Source organism: Gorilla gorilla, chromosome 2, assembly GCF_029281585.2.
Source record: "Gorilla gorilla gorilla isolate KB3781 chromosome 2, NHGRI_mGorGor1-v2.1_pri, whole genome shotgun sequence".
Lineage (NCBI taxonomy): Eukaryota > Metazoa > Chordata > Mammalia > Primates > Hominidae > Gorilla > Gorilla gorilla.
Window position 1 is genome coordinate 152,253,196 of NC_086017.1, and position 21,231 is coordinate 152,274,426.

General features: G+C 50.7%; 1 protein-coding gene across 2 annotated transcripts in view; it reads left to right on the forward strand.

The window, feature by feature from the left end:
• The window catches only part of SPSB4 (splA/ryanodine receptor domain and SOCS box containing 4), a 97,043-nt gene that overhangs the window by 14,261 nt on the left and 61,551 nt on the right, over positions 1 to 21,231 (forward strand). The window contains exons 2-3 of one of the 2 annotated variants that reach the window (XR_010132943.1): positions 336 to 1,182; positions 15,007 to 15,125. Coding sequence is in view for 1 of the 2 variants with exons in the window: in XM_004037757.3 (XP_004037805.1) it covers positions 489 to 1,182 (694 nt within the window). In the remaining variant the exon portion in view is untranslated. The remainder of the gene's footprint in view (positions 1 to 335; positions 1,183 to 15,006; positions 15,126 to 21,231) is intronic. The other variant, XM_004037757.3, reaches the window with a different exon arrangement.

Below are 21,231 nucleotides of genomic sequence, written 5' to 3' on the forward strand. Positions count from 1 at the left end.
GACCTTGGTTTGAATCTTCGCTCAGTCACTTATTTGCAGTGGGACTTCGGCTAATCGCTTATCCTCTCTCTGACTTCAGTGTTCTCATCTGTAAATTGTGAATAATAATGTGTATCTCTTATAGGGAGATGTTAAGGATTAAACAAACTAATAAACATAAATAATTTAGAACACTGGCATATGGCAGGTGCTAGATTAGTGCCAGATATGAGTGTACGAATTATTACTATTATTGTGCATGCAAAGGGCTCAGCCAAGGCATGGACATAAATGAAGGGATTGGCAACTGGCTGCTGATGCTGCTGCTATAACCCGTGCCCTTTGCTTCCTTCCAGGAGCTTGGGCCCCTGCCGCAGCCCGGTAGAGGCTGTGGAGGTCTACTGTCCGAAAGCCTGGTTCCCAGCCCCGTGGCCCATTCCTGGCTACGGGGAGTGGAGGCTCCCACGAGGTAGCGGTGGCCTGCAGCGGCCCCCTCCCCGCAGTGAAGCATGGGCCAGAAGCTCTCGGGCAGCCTCAAGTCGGTGGAGGTGCGAGAGCCGGCGCTGCGGCCAGCCAAGCGGGAGCTGCGGGGTGCAGAGCCCGGGCGGCCGGCGCGGCTGGACCAGCTGTTGGACATGCCAGCGGCGGGGCTGGCTGTGCAGCTGCGGCACGCGTGGAACCCCGAGGACCGCTCGCTCAACGTCTTCGTCAAGGACGACGACCGGCTCACCTTCCACCGGCACCCCGTGGCCCAGAGCACCGACGGCATCCGTGGCAAGGTGGGCCACGCCCGCGGCCTGCACGCCTGGCAGATCAACTGGCCTGCTCGGCAGCGCGGCACCCACGCTGTAGTTGGTGTGGCCACGGCCCGTGCTCCCCTGCACTCCGTGGGCTACACGGCGCTGGTAGGCAGTGACGCCGAGTCGTGGGGCTGGGACCTGGGCCGCAGCCGCCTCTACCACGACGGCAAGAACCAGCCCGGCGTGGCCTACCCGGCCTTCCTGGGGCCCGACGAGGCCTTTGCGCTGCCCGACTCGCTGCTCGTGGTGCTGGACATGGATGAGGGCACACTCAGCTTCATCGTGGATGGCCAGTACCTGGGCGTGGCCTTCCGAGGTCTCAAGGGCAAGAAGCTGTACCCGGTGGTGAGTGCCGTGTGGGGCCACTGTGAAGTCACCATGCGCTACATCAACGGCCTTGACCGTAAGTTGTGCTGGGCTGGGGGGCAGGGCTTTCAGAGGCTGCCAGGCCCTAGGGAAGCTGGGCAGGCCACACCTCCATCGCCAGTTGGGAGGATCCTGCAGTGTGGAGGAATGGTCAGGACCTGGGTTTCAATCCTGACTCTCTGCTGGCTTGGTGATTTGGGGCTGTGCCTTAGTTCTCCCATCAGCAAAAGCATCACGATGATAGTAATCTAGCTCACAGTTGTAATGATCAAATAAAGTAATAGTAATCTAGCTCACAGTTGTGAAGATCTAGATAACATGTGTGAAGTGCTCAGAACAGTGACTGGCCCCCAACAGGGGCTTTGAGTGTTGATGCCAATTACCAATCTTCCAGTCTGTACAAACTTTGTACCAAATGACCCAAGCTAGTCACAATGGGAAGACAGTGACAAGTCCCCAGTCCCTGCACTTAAATGCCATGTACTCAAGCTATTGATAAGTAATAAGTACTGATAACTGTCCTTTATTGGCCATCTACTGTATTTGAGAGGCTGAATACCCCAATTCCAGTGCTTACAGGCCAACTATTAAAGGGGACAGCTGCCTCTCATCTCCAGCCGACTGTCATCTCACGGGAATGAAAACCCTGGGTTGTGGAATCTCGTGACTTTTTCCAAGAAAAAGACTTTTGCCCATATAGAGTTTCCAAGAAATCTAGCTTGTGTGAACTGTTCCAATTTTTAAAGTTGACAGCTGCTGAAAACTCTATATGGGCAGACAAAATACCCTTGCAGGCTACAAACCAGCCCACACGCTGCTGGGGTTGACCCCTGACAACTCTATGGCTTCCTCTCATTTAATATACACAACCATCCGGCAAGATAAAAAGTGTAGGAACAAAGACGGTTATTGGTTTTGGGAGGGAGTCACTCAGGGAGACAGGGTGGCCTCTGGACAGAGGCACACGTGGCTGCCTGTCCTGAGTTGAATCCCAGCTGAGGGGCCAGGAGTCAGGCACTTGTGGGCTTGCACACTCCCCAACATCAGCCCGCTAGCACCCATCCAGACTTCCTGCCACACCCCAATGAAGCTCTCAGAGGCGGCGCTGAAAGCTAGAATTTCCAGTTTATTCATTCTAAATAAGAGATGTAATTACCAGCCCCTGAGGCAGATCCTCCTTTTAGAAATAAGAAAACTTAAGAGCAGAGCTACAGAGAGCCAGAATCAGGGTTCCCCCCAGTTCTGATGGCCCTGAAGTCCACTCTTTTCCTGTGTTCTCCCCTTTAGATGAGGGACTGAGAGTAACACTCCAGAAAAGAGTAACACTTCTCCAGAAAAGAAGTGAAGGACAAGATTTTACTCAAGCAAAATTTACATTTACTGGAGCACAGGAAGGGGACATTTGATGGTTTCCAAGGGTGGCAGGCTAATGGAAAAGTGGCTGCTGGTATGCTCAGCACTCTGGCATAATTGTCGACGTTCTTGCTCATATTTTATTTCCACGGTTGTTGCCTACAATTGCCATTGAATGGCAAAATGTTGTTCCATTTTCTCTTTTTAATGGGTTAAATCTAGGAACTGATGATTATGTCCCTGAGAAGGGCTAATTTAGTCATCACAGTGCCTTGTGGAAAGTGTCTGGAGCCTTCTGAGACATAGTGACCAGGCAAATCCCAGTGGTGAGAAAACCAACAGAAACAACAAACAATCTTTGTTTAATGGAACTGGAAAATTTATTTGCTGGAATTAATCACTGGACTAGAAGAGCGGCCTTGGTGTACCAAGGCTCTGGAGTCTGATGTGACTTATTTCCAAGTGCTCAGTGGTTTCATGTCTTTGGTGAGTCACTCTTAACTCCTTAAGACTCACTTTATTCATCTGCAAAATGGGATAGTATCAGGTCCCCTTTTTGCTGCTGTAAGCTCTTGTGTGGTAGCACCAATAATATGGTAGCTGAGATTTAAGGCCTGACATTGACACCCAGTGGGAGCTACCAGAGCCAAGAGTTATACTCCTGTTGTAGGCTTCCTCTTGGCTATTAATTCACTTGGGCTTTATTGGTTGCCTGGTTTTCAGGTACAAAGCCAAGGTGCTAACAGGGTTGCAGCCTGTGGGGCCATGCATATTGGAATCAGGAGCAGGGACCTACCTCATGGAGACTGGGTGAGGAAAGGCAGTTATGTTTGGGGTATTTTAAGGTTGTGGGTCCTTCAGGTGGTTGAACAAGTTTGGTGGAACTAAAATGTGAAGTGTTCTAACCTCCTCCTTACTGGCAGTGATTTTTCAGGTTGGCTGAATCTGGAATACTGAATCTAGGAGGCAAGAGAGGCCAGATGTCATGGGATGCAAGCCTGGGGCATCTTCCATTCAGTGATAGGGTTGGCTTATCTGCTATGGCACTAGCCTGTTCTCTAGGTAGGGGTAATGTTCTCTATCTCAGACAGGGGTGTGACTGCAGAAAAGGGAAGTTCAGCTTCTCTGGGCTTGAAAGGCCTATTCATGGCCAGCCTGGGACAATCTCTGACTCCAGAGTGGGCCATAGGAGAAGCTGCAGTGGAGTCTCGCAGGGATAGTTGGGAAGGGACTGTGTGATGCCTATAGCCTGTGTCCTGGGCTGAAGTCCACCATGAAACCCTGGGTTTGGGACTAGTTTGGCTCTAGGGAGTCTCTGAGCAGGGAAGGTGACCCAAGGTGGATTCTGTGAATGGAAAGGATTCTGAGTTAATGTCGGTTGTGGACATGGTGGCAGGTCCCCAAAATCAGACTTGATTGGTGTGTGAGGGACCAGAGTCAAAGACATCCTTGGAAGCAAAAGGCAGGCCAACTCTCTGGGGTTGCTTCCCCACAGGATCATAGGAGGAGAGAACTCTGCCTGGGGCACCTCACAGAGCCGGGTCAGACCCTGGCCCCAGCACTCAACAAATAGCTGTTGGCGATTGCCTCCTCTTTCTGAACTTCAGTGTTCTCCTTTGAAAAAGGATGAGGGGCCGGGCGCGGTGGCTCACGCCTGTAATCCCAGCACTTTGGGAGGCCGAGGCGGGCGGATCACGAGGTCAGGAGATCGAGACCATCCTGGCTAACACGGTGAAACCCCGTCTCTACTAAAAATACAAAAAATTAGCCGGGCGTGGTAGTGGGCGCCTGTAGTCCCAGCTACTCGGGAGGCTGAGGCAGGAGAATGGCGTGAATCCGGGAGGTGGAGCTTACAGTGAGCCGAGATCGCGCCACTGCACTCCAGCCTGGGCGACAAAGCAAGACTCCGTCTCAAAAAAAAAAAAAAAAAAAAAAAAAAGAAAAAGGATGAGGATGATAAAGCTTACCGGCACAGAGCAGACACATAGCAATTGGTGCCCCTGCGTTGATTAACTAGGTGAACTGGGGCAAATTCTGGGGTTCACCTGTGGCTTAAAGCAAAATGGCCTTAATAGAGGCTTTTCCTCTAACATGATGAAAGTAAGGTAATGGATATCACTTTCTCAATTTTTGAATTTTTATTACGGTAAAAGCAAGACTTAGAAAGGGCTCACTACGTTTAACTCTGGAAGCATGTATTCATTGAGGGCACGAACTCCTGGAGGTGTGATTTCCTATTGCAAATGCATAACATTGTCAAACCTTCTGCAAGTGGAATTGTTTTGCTACACTGTGGAGTGAAATGGCTCAGCATCTCAAAGCTAACTACAAAGAGCTGCAGGGATGCACAGGGGCCCTGCCATCTAAGTGAACTGAGAAGTATGGAGCCAAGGCCAGGCAAATGGAGAAGCTGTCCCAGGGGTTGTCCAGGGCACAAATAATAATAATAATAATAATAGAAACAATAGCGACAACTAATACTTATGTAGTGTTTAGTCTGAGTGGGTGAGGGGGGTGGTATACTAAACACTTTACAATTTCTTTTTGTTGTTGTTGTTGTTGTTGTTTTTTGTTTGTTCGTTTGTTTTTTAGAGACAGAATCTCACCCTGTCACCCAGGCTGGAGTGCGGTTGTGCAATCATAGCTCACTGTAACCTCTCACTCCTGGGCTCAAATGATCCTCCCCTCAGCCTCCTGAGTAGCTGGGGCTACAAGGATATGCCACCACTCCTGGCATATATATAAATATGAACGAAACCGGCTCAGGAGGTAATGGCTAATTTAAAATAAAATTTTTTTTGTAGAGACAGTGTCTCACTATGTTACCCAGGCTGGTCTTGAATTCCTGGCCTCAAGCAATCCTTCCACCTCTGCCTCCCAAAGCACTGGGATTACAGGCGTGAGACACGTCACCCGGCCATTTTGCAAATTTTAATTAATTTAATTTTTGTAATGACTCTTTGCACTAGTGCTATCTATATTATCAACTTCAGTGTATGATGAAGAAATTGAGGCACAGAGAGCTTGAGTAAGTTGCTGAAGGCGACACTACGAGTAACTGAGGGAGCCTGGATGCAAATGGAGGCACACACGGGCACCTTGTGGAGACATTTACCTTTAAGGCAGGGAGAGAATGCACAGGAGCATCTGTTCCATCTGGCTGGTGACCGTGCAGCCCAGCGCCAGGTCCTTGCCTTCAGCAGTGAGTTTGGGCGAGTCCCTGAGATGCTGTCCCTGTCATTTTTCCTCCTCTGGCTGGCTTTACCTCCAGCCCTCAAAGCTCTTGGCTCAGCATGGAACTCTGCAGGGTGTTCTGAAATGCTAAGTTGTATAAAGGCATCCCCAGCAGTGGCCATGGATCAGGCATGCTTGATCACTAACAGGGGAATGTCGCTGCAAATGTCTCGACTGCTGTGAGGTGTGGGCCCCTGGGGTGGGCCAGGCCTTTGGAATCTGCTCTGGGCTGCTTTCTGGGATTGCTCCGTGGCTTCCCAGCTCCTCTCTCCACATGCTGGCGGCGGGAGGGCTGACAGAACAGCTTTGTCTCACATCTCGGAGTTCTTGGGTGGTGAGTGGTGTGTGAGTGACACAGGAAGCAGAGAGGAGTCTCAGACAGAGACAAGCGGCCTTGGGGTCCCTGGCAGCTTTGATTTGGGGGCATTGATGACACTTCTGTTGGCTCCCATCCGTGTTCTGTGCCCTGGGCTTAGGGTTTTACTCATTTTTTTTTTCTTTTCGTCGCAATAAGTCATGAGGCAATGTGACTGTTATTATCCCCATTTTATAGATGAGGAAACTGTCTTGGAAAGGTAACGAATTTGCCCAAGGCCACACAGCTAGCAAATGACACAGCTGTGCTTATACCCAGCTCTGCCTCCTATGCATGGGCCAACCTGCCCAAGCCTGCCCACCGCTGAGCATGGCCTGACCCCACAGAATGGACGCCAGTGTCAGGGCTGACTTTCACAGGGTGGAGCGTGGAAATACAGGTATCTTGGGCCTAACCGGCTGAGAGGGCTTTCCCCCTGCACAGAGCCGAGGAAGCTGTATTTCCGGACGTCTTTCCTAGATGGTTTAATTGATCTGCCAACAAGTATTTATTGGCTCAGTGGCTGAGCAGAGGAGGCTGGCAGCTAGCCAAGGCTTCTGGTATTGATGAAGGCCAGAGAGAGTTTGCTCTCACGATGACTACAAGGACACTGTCTCCTTGCCAGAGCTGTACTCAAGACCTTCTCGCTAGATTCCCGTGCATCTCCCGGGGTAGTGAGGTCCTCCCAGCCTCCAGGACATCTGGACTTGGCTCCTCTGGGTGTGGTCGCCCTTTGCCCCCATCCCTTATCAATCTGTCCTGACCCCAGCTCACCTCCAGGCCTCAGCCGAGGACTCTGGCTCTGCATGGGGAGTTTAGCACTGACTTCTTCTGCATCTGCAGGGTTCACTCATTTTTCCACCCATAGGCCTTCTTTCCCCAAGTGGTTATGAAGTTCCTCAGGGCAGGGATGGAGACCCAGGAGGTATGCATTGTGAACTGGGAAGAGTAGGGACGTCATATGTGCCTATTTACTTGATATCGCTTGGATATTTGTTTCCTCCAAATCTCGTGTTGAAATGAGATCCCCCATGTTGGAGGTGGGGGTTGGTGGGAGGTGATTGGGCCGTGGGGGCAGATCCATCATGAATGGCTTGGTGCCCTCCTCGTGGTAATGAGTGAGTTCTCACTATTAGTTCATGTGGGAGCTGGTTGTTTAAAAGAGCCTGGCATCTCTCTTACTGTCTCTCTTACCATGTGACACACCTACTTTCCCTTTGCCTTTCGTCATGAGTAAAAGCTTCCTGAGGCCCTCAGCAGAAGCCGTGCCATGTTTGTACAGCCTGCAGAGCCCTGAGCCAAATAAACCTTGTTTCTTTATAAATTACCCAGCCTCAGATATTTCTTTATAGTGACACAAAACAGACTAAAACATTACTCTTGAAAGGAAAGCTGTGCATGTGGCAACAGATTTAAATACTACCAAAGGGCGTATGGTGAAATAACCCCTCCTCTGTAGCTCGGCCCCCCATCCCCTCCTGCTGGCAGCCACTATTAGCAGTTTCTTGTCTTTCCAGAGACATTTGTGACAGACAATTTTTAGATCATACTGAAAACATTCCCCTGTATCTTGTTTTCTCCCTTCAATGGACCTTGGCAGTTATCTACTATCAGTTAATGTAGAGCTGCTTCATTCTTTCTTAGCAGTCGCATGGGTCCATGATATGGTTGTGTTATAATCTAATTACTTAGATCCCCATATTTGGACATTTAGGCAGTTTCCAATCTTTGAGCATACATTTTGATCCCAATTGAAATTTCCTTTCTGCCCCCTCTAGCTAATTAACATCCCCAAGCCTCAGTTTTCCCATCTGTGCAGTGGGAATAATTATATGTACCTTTCAGAGTTGCTGTGAGTATTAGAAGTGATGCAGAAACGAAGCATGGCCCAGCATGTGGCTCACAGTAGGTTAATATTGATATGCGTTCCCTGAATTTCTGATTGCGGTGCTGAGCTCATCTTGCGCACCTGATGAAGGCTCGTGAATGACTTTGTTTCCAGTTTAAAATACAGTAGAATCACGTTAATTTTTTCTCTTTTTAAAATTTATTAATTTGATATTAAGGAGGCTTCAGACACATTGTTGGATTAAGATTATTTGAGGTGTCTAATTCAGCCAGTCCTTACATAGTGTGTAGTCAACATAAGACACCTAACCCTTTACTTCACAGAATAGGCCCATAATGTGTGTGTTTTGCTTTTCTGTTATTGCTGCTGCTGCTAATGCTGAAAGTGGTGGCTCTTTGCTGTGGCAACTGCATCTTGGCCTTTTCAACCACCCTATAGCAGCCCTTGCAACAGAGTACATAGTCGGTGCTCAGTAAATGCATATTAATGTCCTGGCCTCCCACCAACTGAATAAGCTTTTCTTTCCTCTGCCGCAGGGGGACTTGAGTCACAGTTGGCTGGAGCAGAGGGGCTGGCTATGAGCTGCCCCTGAGTGACCCTTTTCCCACCTCTCATTGTGTCCTGTGTACAGCACATCTGTCCCTGCACACAGGCCAAGCAGAGGCTGCTTGATGGGTCAGGCATGTCAATGCAGGATCCTGACATTCAGAAACTGCCCCCTACCCTTTGTTTGAAAGGAACAGTCTCCCAGTTGAGAAAAGGCCTCGATCAGATGCTGTGGCCCTTCTTTGAAGGAGGTTTTCACATTAACATAGTCATAATTCGGTTCATGGAAGTCTGGCTTGCAGAAAGGTGGCTTTGAAATGCAGGTGACAGCATTTGAAATCAGGCTTAATCAAGACAAGCATTGTCTTGTGGGAAGAGCAGGGTTCAGGGGTCTTCCAGCACTGGCTTGGCTTCAGTCCTGACTTGGTTTCTAATTAGCTGTGACCCTGAACAAGTCATTTCATGCCCAAGCCTTCATTTTCTCATCTGAAAAACAAACTTACTTTGCTACGAGGTGTCAGGATCATGGATTAATATATAGAAAGTGACTGATCTAGTGCCTAGAACATAGCTACTGAAAAAGCGGTAGGTTTAAAAATGGCTAATTATGACTATTACTGCTCTCATAAATTGGTAAAATTACTGTTATTAAATATGGAAATAATTATGGTTATTAAATTTTGGTCCACACTGTGAAACTGAAGGATTTCACACGAGGGAATCTGTGATGGTTTGGATGGTCTTGGACTCGTTTCTCTCTAAGATACATGATGGAAATGCCACCTGAGGTTCAGAGGCCATTGTGAGTTTGTTGCAAATGAGCTGGGAGTGTTTAGCCTTCCCTGTGAGCAGTTTCCGGCTGCATGTCTTATTCAAGCGTTTCTCTAAAAGGCCGCAGCTCCCCGTGGTGACTTGCCTGGTGGACATGCATTCACAAGGATACCCAAATGAGCAGCACCTTCACCAGCTGTGTTCAGGCAGACATTCAGCAGGGATGAGCTGCCGAGGTGGCGGCCCTGAGGGCCGGCGTCCACCTCTGCGAAAATAGTGACTTGGTCTGGTTGTGGGCTGGCCATTATTGGACCTTTGGGAAAAAGGGAAGGGGAAGAGGTAAAGGGTCTCGCCTTTTCAGGCCCTGGCAGAAGGGTGAAGGCAAAGGCCCCAGACACAGGGATAGAAGCGATGGTATCTGGCAGCCAATGCAAGACCCACATTTTACAGATGGGAGCTGACTGGACCAGAGAGCTGGGAGGCTTTGCCCAAGGTTACCTGCCAGGTAGTGGCAGAACCTGAACTAAAACCCAGGCCTCCAATCCCCCTTGAAAATGTTCCCCATCAGAAACAAGGGAGTGAGAATTCAATGCAGTTTCTGAGTCTGTATTGAAAAACACAGCTGTGGGAGGATGTAGGAGCTTAGTAGGAGAGTGATTAGGGCCAGGGGTGATGCTGATGGGTTGGAGGGACTTTCTGAGGGGAGGCCTTGGAGCTGGGGCAGAGTTTAGACCAGTGTCTCCCCACAACACACACAGATGAAGACCCTCCATGGCTTCTCAGTGCCTCCTGCATGTCAGAGACCCTGTCCTGGCCGCCGCTCAGACCATACAACCAGGGAGTTAGCACAGTCACAGATACCCAGGTAAGAACTGGTCTGCCTGTTTAGTACCTGCGTGACCTGGGCATAAGTTTCCTAACTTTGCAGTTGCTCGGTATCCTCACTTGTAAAGTGGATATAGTGATGGCACTTACCCCGTAGAGTTGTCAGCAACGCTTCTCAAACCTCAGTGTGCATTCAAGCCACCTGGTGACCTTGTTAAAATGCTGATTCTGACTTAGTAGGACTGGGTCGGGCCCAAGATTCTGCATTTCTAACAAGCTCCTGGATGATGCTGATGAAGATGTAACACAGAGCAAGGGCCCCCAATCACAGCTTATCCCCATGCCCCACCATCCACCCATCTACCCGCCATGCTGAATGATCCTGCAGCCAAGCTAAAATGCATATTCCAGCCGGGCGTTGTGGCTCACGCTTGTAATCCCAGCACTTTGGGAGGCCAAGGCAGGCGGATCACTTGAGGTCAGGAGTTCGAGACCACCCTGGCCAACACGATGAAACCCTGTCTCTACTAAAAATACAAAAAAAAAAAAAAAAAGCCAGGTATAGTACACATGCCTGTAATCCCAGCTACTCAGGAGGCTGAGGCACAAGAATGATTTGAACCCGAAGGTGGAGGTTGCAGTGAGCTGAGATCGAGCCACCGCACTCCACCCTGGGCAACAGAGTGAAACTTCGTCTCAAAAAAGTAAAAAATAAATAAAATAAAATGCGTATTCCTCTGTGCCTTGGTTTGTGTTGCCCTCTTTGTTGGAAATGGCCCACTTCCCTGATTCCAGCTCAGCCTGGGGTTGCCGAGCCTGGCTCTGCCCTCGTCCTTGCCACCTGGCTGACTCCAGGCCAGTCTCAGGCCTTGCTTGGCCCTGCTCCCGACAAGGCAGCTATGCCTTCTGCATTTCCTCCTTTTCACGTCCGGCCCCACTTCCCTTCCCAGCTACCAAGTGACTCCATTTATGTGCCCTGGAACCCAAATTCTTATAGTTGCCAATGCAGTGTACCCGAGTAAATCCACACTCTTATCCATGAATGTTCCTGTGAGGATGACTTTGTTTGGCAAGGGATTACTGCAAATGGAAACAGCTCTTTGTTAAACAGTCATTGATTGAGCACTCACAAAAGGCCAGACACTGCCCAGCTCCACCGCCCTGCACAAAGGCTTGTCAGCACCCTATGCAGCATAGCTCATTTAATCCCCACGGGTGAGGAGAAGTGCTGGTATCACAGTCTGCACATGTGGAGATTAGGCCTGAGGGAGATGAAGAGCCAGCACTTGCTTGGGGGGTGTCTGTCCCGAACTTGAGTCCAGGCCTACTCCAGCACCCACACCTGTAACCTCTGTGCTACTCAGGGTCACGTTGAGTCTTCAGTGGTTTTGCAGGTGGTCCCAGGCCTTGGATTGACTGTGCTTAACAAGAGTTTACTGAAGCCAGCATTGGCAGCCCCCAGTACCACAGCACTTAGATACCCTTAAATACAGTACAGCAAACTGCATTCACTCTGAACTCTTCTGACTTGCTGATGATTCTGAGTGGGTGGTGCTGGGAAAGCATTGAATAGAGGAAGCAAATTTGCCGGGGCGGGGGATGGGGTTTAAGTGAGCGGGGAGAGCCAATGGCCTGCCAGGCTGGCGGCAGCCTTTATTTACAGGGTCGGGAGCCAGCTGATTTGCTTTGGTTAAAGCAAGGGGGCGGTTAGCGTGAATTACGGCCTCGCCCAGGCACTAATAAGGCTGCTTGTCTGAGGCCTTCCATAATTCAAGCAAAGCCTGTGCCGCTTAATGGCCCTTCTTCGTCAGATCTTCCAGGACTCGGTGCCTCCTTAATGAGTTATTTGCTTGGGATGAAATTAAGCCGAGACAGCGTGAGCTTGGAAAATACTGCCGTGCAGGCTTTCCCCGGTTCTTCATCCTTCGCAGCGGCTGCTTTCTATAAATAGAGCCATGAGTTCTGCTTCGTGACCCGCCTGCTGGGAGCCCCAGTGGGCACCTGGTGTCTCCCATCCCTCCTGTCTCCCACGCCCATGATCTCACTGGTGAGCAGCAGGGGGCTGGAACTGCCAGCAAAGACCTTGTCATCATCCCAGCTTTGAAGTCATTTAAGTAGATGCTTCTGAGTCGATCGAGGGAGCCACAGCTGACTTCCAGATCTTGTCCTCTTTGTTGATGTTTCTCCCTCAAAATGCAATTCATGAGGAGGTCCCAGGGTGAGAGCGTGTTTGCTTCTGGCGTGTTCTGGGTTAGAGGACAGCTCTCTGCCTGATGTTTGAGCCTCACGAGGAGGAGCATGGGAGATACCGTTCATCTCCTAAGGGTGAGGGGTCACCCTTCTGGAGTGAGGGGCCACGGGTCACAACTGAGGGCCACTCACAGTGCTTATGCAGAGGCCAGGCCAGGTGCCAAGAGTGGGAGTGGGCTGTTTAGTGAGGGCTCCTTTGGAAGCCCAGAACTCACAAGTTGCCTCAAGGAAGTGGTGAGCATAAGGCTGCATGTGGATTGTGGGAGGCGGCAGGTGGTCCAGGAATGAGAAAGCTCTCAGGCACCCCATCACTGCATCAACTGCACGTCTGTCATTGTCTCCTCCCGTCTCCTCTATCTTTTCTGTTACCTCATAATTTGAGGTGCCTCTTGGCTTTGGCTCACTGTGGCCCTGGCAACTTTAATAATGTGCTAGCTAGCATGCTGTGTTCCCAGATCTTGGTTTAAAATCCTGTGAGTGTCTGATGGGCCCAGGGCTTCTCCTCAGGTGCAGCCAGAGGCTCCCACTAGCCCTCTGGTTGGGATGGGCCTAGCTGCTTGTTCAGCTGTGGAAGGGCTTGGCCCTTAGTATACTTGCCTGGACCTCAGTATCCTTCAGGGCATGTGGAAGACACAGATCTCTGCTGTCTCTCACCTGCCGAATCAGAAACCCTTGCAGTGGGGCTTGGAACGTGTGTGTCACAAGCTTCCCAGTTGACTTGTGCCATCAGTCCCTGCACTGGCCAGAAGTCAGCTGCCTGGAATGCCTGGCTGGAAGGAGGGTGTGGGGAGTGCAAGGTCCTTAGGGGCAGGGTATGCTGGAGGGAGCCACAGTGCTCCAGATTCCCAGGAACCAGTTGGGGAGCTCAGTCTAGGGCAGAAGCAAGGATCAGGCTCCCAGTATTGGCTGGAACAAGCTTGGGGGACCTGAAGATCCTTTCCATCAACTCTGCCACAAAGGAAAGGTGTGTTTAGCAGAATTCAGGGGCTTTCCTCTCCAAAGGGACAATGTGTCCATGCAACCTAAGTACCAGTGGTAGATGCTCTGATTTGAAAAAGCAGCTTCATTTCACTGTTTCTTCCTGGTACCTCCTGAGGGGCCTCTGGGTTAAGTGCCAAGCACTCTGCCAAAAGCCAGGCCCTCCGCTGCAGTTCCAGGAGGTACAGTGCTCTTGTGTGCACCACTTCTGCACCCTCAAGATTGTGTAGTACAGCCTCAAGTCCTCCCAGTCACTGCCCTTTTCCCGACAGCAGGAGCTGGGCTGTTCTATTTGTCCTGGCATGCAGTGGATTCTGTGTGTGTTTGTTGAATGAGCTGCTGCATCACTCAGAGGCCACACGGTAGGATGAAAAGCACATTTGGGGCCAGGCACGGTGGCTCATGCCTGTAATCCCAGCACTTTGGGAGGCTGAGGTGGGCGGATCACAAGGTCAGGAGATTGAGACCATCCTGGCTAACATGGTGAAACCCCGTCTCTACTAAAAATACACAAAAATAGCCGGGTGTGGTGGCAGGCACCTGTAGTCCCAGCTACTTGGGAGGCTGAGGCAGGAGGATGGCGTGAACCTGGCAGGTGGAGGTTGCAGTGAGCTGAGATCACACCACTGCACTCCAGCCTGAGCTCCAGACAGAGCAAGACTCCATCTCAAAAAAAAAAAAAAAAAAAGAAAAGCACATTTGGTTGGCAGCAGAGGCCCAGGGAAAGAGTGCCCATTTCCCACAGCATCCCACAAAACAGAAAGAGTATAGACAAGCTTCTTACTGAAATTTTGGAGAAGGGAATCCTGAGAAATTTCCAGTTAGCTACCAATAGTAAATTGAAATTCATTGCACCCTGCCCATAGCTACTTAATTTGATATGAGTGTAAAGAAGCCATTGCTGTTTCCTCAATCACATGCAATCCTGCTAGGTCAATCGGCCAAGCAGCGTGGGGAGGGCAGTGACACCCAGTCATCTATCCCTGCACCAGTGTTTATGAAGGGCCTGTGGTGTGCTGACCCTTAGCCGGAAGCTGGGCAGCAGTGGTGGGCAAGGCAGGTCCAGTTTCCACTCTCATGGAGGAAACAGAGTAAACCAAGAATACATGCTTATGAAAATTCATAAATGCTTATGAAAATTCAGATATAGAACAAAGTTGGAGAATATGATAAGGGAGGGAGGTCGGCTGCTGCAGTGGCCCCCTTTGGGGGAGGGGCATTTAAGTGAGACCTAAATGATGAGGCGGAGGGAGCCACGTGAAGATCTAGGGGAAGAGCGAGTCAGTGGGGACCAACAGGCAAGCCCATGGCTGGCAGGGCTGGGGATCATGGAGGGCAGAGTGGGGGTGGTGAGGCTCAGGGGTCAGCAGCAGGGAGACACCAACATGTCTTTCCATCTTTTAGACTTCAGTCATTCCACTATTTTTTTTTAAAAGTTATACACAATCTCATTTTTAAAAAGTAATTCTTACTACCAGTCTCTTTTCCGCTGGGACAGGTCTCCCCGGTGCTAAAAAATGGCACGTTGTTGGAACTTTGGTCAGGGTGGCCTTTGGTTGAGGTGGATATGGCCATTTGCATTTTACAGACAAGTTTATTGAGGCCCAGAAAGGTTGAGAGACTCGCCCAGGGTTGCACCATGAGTGGTAGAGCTGATTTGAACCTCCATCTTGTGCTTTTCCGTCTTGCCATTGCTCCAGAAAACTGAATTCCAGGCTTTTTAAGAAAGCATAGAGTTCCCTGGGTCTACTAAGAACCGTCTGGCAGTCCAGCCAAGAAAAGGGGCCTCTGTAAAGCAGTGAACTCAGCGTGAGCTTCGGTAAGTCTCAACTCTGTCCTGTTCTTGGGCAGGGCATTTGTGTTTCAGTCTTCCCTACCTGGGGCAAGTGACCCAGGGCTTGGAGCCCACCCCGACCTCTGTAGCTGTGACATATGTCCCCCGCCTTGTCCATCATGCTGCAGCCTCTCCACATTCTTGGCTGGACCCTGGGAAGGGCAGCACCAGGGCAGGGCTCTGCTTGGGTAAGCTCTGGCTTCCCCTTTTGTCACCTGGGATGGTGGAGCTCAAGCTGGCCTGGGCCCTTGTCACCACCATGCTGGGCAAGCCACCCAGGAGAGAAGTGGTGAATTGTGGGCTTGTATTTCCTTTTTGGCTGACACAGGCAACCTCCCTTGGATATTTAAGGTGTTCTGCCACAGTGGACTGTTCAGATATGTGAAAGTTAAAAAAGCATACTCAACCTGAACTGAGTTGTTGTACCCAGAGTCTGGTGTGGGATTATAAAAGGCAGGAGGCGGACAGGTCCTGGAAAGAGCACTTGTCTGGGAGCCAGAAAACCTGGCCCAGTGGGCTCCAGCTTGCCCACTTGCTCTGTGACCTCGGGGAAGTCAGCTCCTCTCTTTGTGCCTCAGTTTCTCCACTGCAAGGAGGGGTTTGGATAAGATGACCTCAAGTGGTCTCCATCATTCTGCAGTCTCTGAGATGGAGGGACTGCGCATCTGGATTTTTTGGATGACAAACACTTTACACTGTGGTGCTACATCAGCTCCACATCTGCCCTATCCAATGTGGGAGCCACTAGCCCTAACCATATGTGGTCGTTTAATTAAAATCAAATAAAGTTAAAGGTTCAGTTACTTGGTTGTGCTAGCCGCATCCAAATGCTCCACAGACACGGCTCATGGCTGCCCTATTGGATGAGCCCATGTAAACCATTCCGACCGCGGCTCAAAGTTCTACTGGATGGGGCTGCTTTAGAGCCACTGGAGAGGGCTGAGGAGCCCCAGAGAGAGAGCACAGGCCTCTGTTTCTGCCATGGGACTTCTTCTGGGCCAGTGGTCAGCGGAGTGGCTCCAGGGCCCAAGGAGTGAGTTCAAGTGGGGGTGGGTGTAGAAGAAAGATTTAGCCCAGATACCAGCCAATGAGTGTCAGGCTGCAGGACCAGAAAACCTTAGGAGAATGTCAAAGGTCTTTGGTGGTGGGGGGTAGCCACTGACAGGAGGTATGCCAGGAATGCTGAGGAGGGCCTGGGGGACAGCAGGGGCCAGGAGCTCTGCGGGGGGAGGGGCAGCTGTGCAGAACACAGCGGCAGTTCTGCAGCAGGCCTCTTGCTAGCTCTGTGTCCTTGGGTACGTCCCTGAGCCTGCTGAGCCTCCATTTCTTTGTGGGTGAAATGGGAAAAATAAGAAAGAGGGCTATTATGGAGATGAAATAAAGCAAAACCTGTGAAAGCCCCTTGTAAATCGCAAAGGCCTGGACGGCGTTAGGGGCTACTTCATATGGCACTATTATTTATCTCAGCTTGTAATCCTAGACTGTCCTCAGTTATGATTTTAAGGTTCTGGGGTGTCCATCCTGTCTTTCTGATGGGGCTGTAGACCATTTAGAGAAGGAGACCAGCCATGTCCCTCCTGTATCCCCAACAGCCATGAACAGCGCTGGTGGCCGCTGCATGGGGAGCACACGTCTTTCTCTTTTCCTCCTGACCTGGTGGCCTTTTACCAGGCCATATTCCTGCCCCAAGAGTTGTTGAACACATTCCTTGTCCCTGACACATGTGTGCATCTGGCTGGGTCTGGTTGTCATTTGCTGAACCCATGGCCCATCGTGAGCCCCACCACATGAAAACAATTCGGGGGCAGAGGTCAAAGGCCAGAGCTGGGCTTTGCCAGGTCTCCCAGGGAGTGCGCCTGGCGGGAGGTAGCCCAGTGCCAGGCTGCATCAGGCGGCCCCTCCCCAGGCTGGGCCAGGCTCTCATCTGCATCCATGGTTGGGAGGTGGCATTTCTGGCTGACTTATTGATGATGGATTGTCTGCTACACTCTAGCCCTGGGTGGGTTCATTGCTCAGGTCTGGCTTTGGCTTTTCATGAGGTCCACACCACAGACATGCAGAACACAGAGAGGAGTTTGAGCCCTGCCAGATAAACTTTTTCTGTCACAGAACTGCTGTGCTTTCCAGCAATATAGGCGGTGAAGAAAAGCCAAAGTAACCATTTGATGATTATCTCCTTGCCCCAACCCAGGTGCTATCTATCTATCTATCTATCTATCTATCTATCTATCTTTCCATTAAATCCTTTTAGCCCCATGTGTGGAGTGTTAATAATATCCCCATTTCACAGATGGGGAAACTGAGGCTGTGAAAGGCTGAAAGGTTTCAGGGCCAGAACTAGAATTTGGACTCTAGTCTGCCTGATTTCAGGCTCAAAGCCTCCCTTTCAGAATGTCCTGAGGGCTCCTTTCTTCCCCTGCTGTCTTCACTCTGACCATGATGAGCTGCACCAGGCTTTCTAAGTATCTGAAACGCTCTACGCCATCCCTGCTTTCTTTGGCCTCAGCGTGGTGATCTGGGCTTCCTCAGATTTGGGTTTAAGGCCAGGTTTTGCTGAGCTGTGTGACCTGTGTCCACCATGGACCTCCCCAGACCATGATGAGCTGCACCAGGCTTTCTAAGTATCTGAAATGCTCTAGGCCATCTCTGCTTTCTTTGTTTGGCCTCAATGTGGTGATCTGGGCTTCCTTAGATTTGGGTTTAAGGCCAGGTTTTGCTGAGCTGTGTGACCTGTGTCCACCACAGACCCCCCCAGGTGCCCTCACTAGAGTGGGGGTGCCTGGCCGGCTTATTTGATGGAGGAGATAGAGGGCTAGAGTGCCACGTGCATGGCTTACCCGGCTGGTTTGGAGGGCCCATGGGGACTGTGTACTGTGACTTTTCCAAGGAGACAATCACTGTTGTCTCCACACTGCCACCCCCCCACCCTCTGTAGAGCCCTGGATGGTGCCCCTTATGGTCCCAGGGTGAGTCCAGCAGAAGATATGAGAAAGGCCCCTGCCCCACTTGGGGCTTAGCTCTGCCGCTTTCTCTGGGCAGGGCCAGGGAGGTGACCCTTCTGTGTGGCACCCAGCACCAGAGCCTGCTTCTCCACCTCCCCCAGCAGAGGAGTGTGACCTCCCAGCCCTCAGTGCAGCCTCCACATCCCCCAGCGGGCAAGTCTCTGCCTCCGTGCTTCCGCTTGTGCTGTGCTCCCTGCCTGATGCTGGCCCACTTCTCCACCTGTCTAAAGCTATCCTTTCTGGAGGCTCCGAGCAATGCCACCTTGGTTTTTAAAGTCCTCTTTAACGACCTTAGTCCATATTGCCCACTCTGTTCTGTGCTGCTGGAGCACATTTGTGGTGGTGAAGGGGGTCTATGGGGTCTTTATAAAGGCATGGCCCCCTTCTTAGTGAGCAATCCGCACAAGCCTTTCTCTGAGACTCCTCGTTTGACTCTGGCCCCTGCTTACCTCCCTCCCCTCTGAACTCCAGAACCCTCTGGAGGCCCTGCAGGGTAGAGGGGAAAGACTCTGAAGTTGGGCAGAAAGCCTGGGCTTGCCTCACAGCTCTGCCACTGCAGGCTGTGGGACTCTGCTCTTTGGCGTCATCATCTGTAGAATGCAGCTAATAATGGCAGAGCGAGGTGGATGAGGCCGCAGTGTGGGAAGCCCGGCGTCGCTGGGTAGAGCTCATGTGGATTTACTTCCTCTCCCAGAGAGTAACAGCATCTGATGCAGACCCAGGGAGACAGTAGGCACACGATAAATACTTCTTGACTTTTTTAATGCTTTCTTTTGTGATGTTTCTTTTAAAAGCAACCTAAGGCACTCTATGGCCTGGAGCAGAAGCATAGGGCTTGCTCAGCCTCTGAAGGGGCCTCTAACCGTCCCTTCCCTCCACCTCCCCCACACCCCTCTCCTGGCCTCTCCTTGCCCTCACCCTCATGCCGCCTGGGTGGCTGCACTGGCCTATAAATCAAACGGGTCCCTGGAGACCTTTGACCCAAACCAGATGGCTGTACTATGCCAGCACAGAGTAAGCTTAGCTTCCAACAATGCTTGGCCCCCCTCCCCCTGCCTGCCCTGGGGCTTGGAACTTTTTTAGGCAGCTGCCCTGTCAATCACAAACACTTGGTGATCCCGGCCCGGGCAGCAGCTGGAGGCTGTGACCTCTCCAAGACTTCAGGGACCATCTTGGAGATATTCCATTAAGCCATATAAAGATCTCTGGAGGGTCTGTGGTGTCTACTTGTTATGGCACAGGCATTAACCTGGACCAATAGACCAAGCTGGCATTCCCTGTGCCGCTGTCTCTCCCTCCTCCTCCTCCAAGAAGCTTTTCTGCACTACGGCAGCTGCTGGAGCTTCTATAGCTCAGAATGTCTGACCCCTCCAGATGCTCATTCATACCTTGTTCATTCTTTCTGCAAACATTTACTGTGCTTCATCTGCCTGGGCCCATGGGGAAGATCAGACACTGCCCCTGTGCCAGTAAGTCTGAAAGACAGCTATGGATACAGAATTGTAGGAATTGGTGATAGGGGTTGTAATTGAGCAGGAAGGCCAGGGGCACTGTGGGAACTCAAGATGGATGCACTGCAGCGTCAGAATCCAGGACAGCTTTCCAGAGAGGAGCACTTGAGCTGAGTCTTGAAGGATGGGTTGGCATTTGCCAAATAGATAGGGTGGCAGAGGGGTGCTTCAGATAGAAGGAACAGCATGTGGAAGGTAGGTACAGGCACAGGATGGGAACCAGCTTGATGGATTCAGGGACCTGCAAGTTGGACAGCATGCTGGAAGTACACCTAGGGGAGAAAATGAGGAGTTGGAACTGTATCAGTGAGAATTAGATCTGCTTGTTTGCAACCAAAAATGCCTAATACTATGGGCTTAAACAAGAATTTCTCTCTCATGGAAGAGAAGTCTGGAAGCAGGCTGTGCAAGGATGTTGTGCGGCTCCATGATCACTGCCCCAGGCTCCTTCTGCCTGCTGCTCCACCTTCCTACCTTGTGGCTTCCATTCCCATAGGTACCTCATTGTCCGGAATGGCTGCTAGAGCTTCAGCCATTGCACCCACATTCCAGGCAGCAGAATGGAAGAGCTAAAGGAGGGCATGTGACTCATCTTTTAAAAGATTTTTCTGAAATGGCTTACTATGCTTCTGTGCATAGCCCAATGGCCAGAACACTATCACATAACCACTTTTAGTGCAAGGAAGCTGAGAGATACAGTTCTGATCAGTAGGTGCTGCCTAGAGCACTGTTCTGCAAAGGATTCTGCAGCCCAATCTTACATCTGTGGGAAAGAACACTGTGATCAATTAATGATGCCTCCCTTTGGTGTGGGTGTGGAGCCAATAGCATGTGTCTTGCTGGTCTTCTGCCAGAAGGTCCCCTCCCTAGGGATTCCCAAGGTTTGGTGCAGCTCCTGCAAACAGAGCTGGCACATGGCCAGCCATCCCCCAAAGCCCCAAAGCAGAGTGGAATTTAGGTGAAGGGTTTCTTGGTGCTCTGCAGTCTGATTTTATTTCTGATCTGCAGCCTCCTTAAGGCATCCATTGCCCTTCAGCAGGGCTTGAGTCTGCAGAATGGTCTGTGTGGTTGGAGCATGAATTAGGAGGAAAGAAGGAAATACAATGTCACTAATGTAGCTGCAGCCTCATCCCCTGGTGAGAGGTTTTCCAAAATGCAATACAGAAAGAATTTGAGGGAAGTTCTGAGCCATTTTATTTTCACACCTGGAAATGCATTGTCTTTTGGTTTAATTTCACTCCTGCTGTGTGTCACAGCCCAGTTTCCTTAGCTGTGAAAGGGGGTAATACTACCTTCCTTGAAGGGTTTTTGAGAGGATCACATGAAATAAAAGAGGGCAAAGCAGGTGGGAGACACAGAGGGTAGCAATTAGGTGCAGAGCTTGTGTTCAAACTGCCTGGGTTCCAGTCTTAGCTTTCCTGCTCGCTTGCTGTGTGATCCTGCATCTGTTACTTAACCTCTCTGTGCTTCAGTTTCCTTGCCTGTAAAATGGAGATGATGATAATAGTGCCCACCTTATGGGGCTGTTTTGAGGCCTGTACATATGACATATACATAAACATCTTAAGACCTGGCACA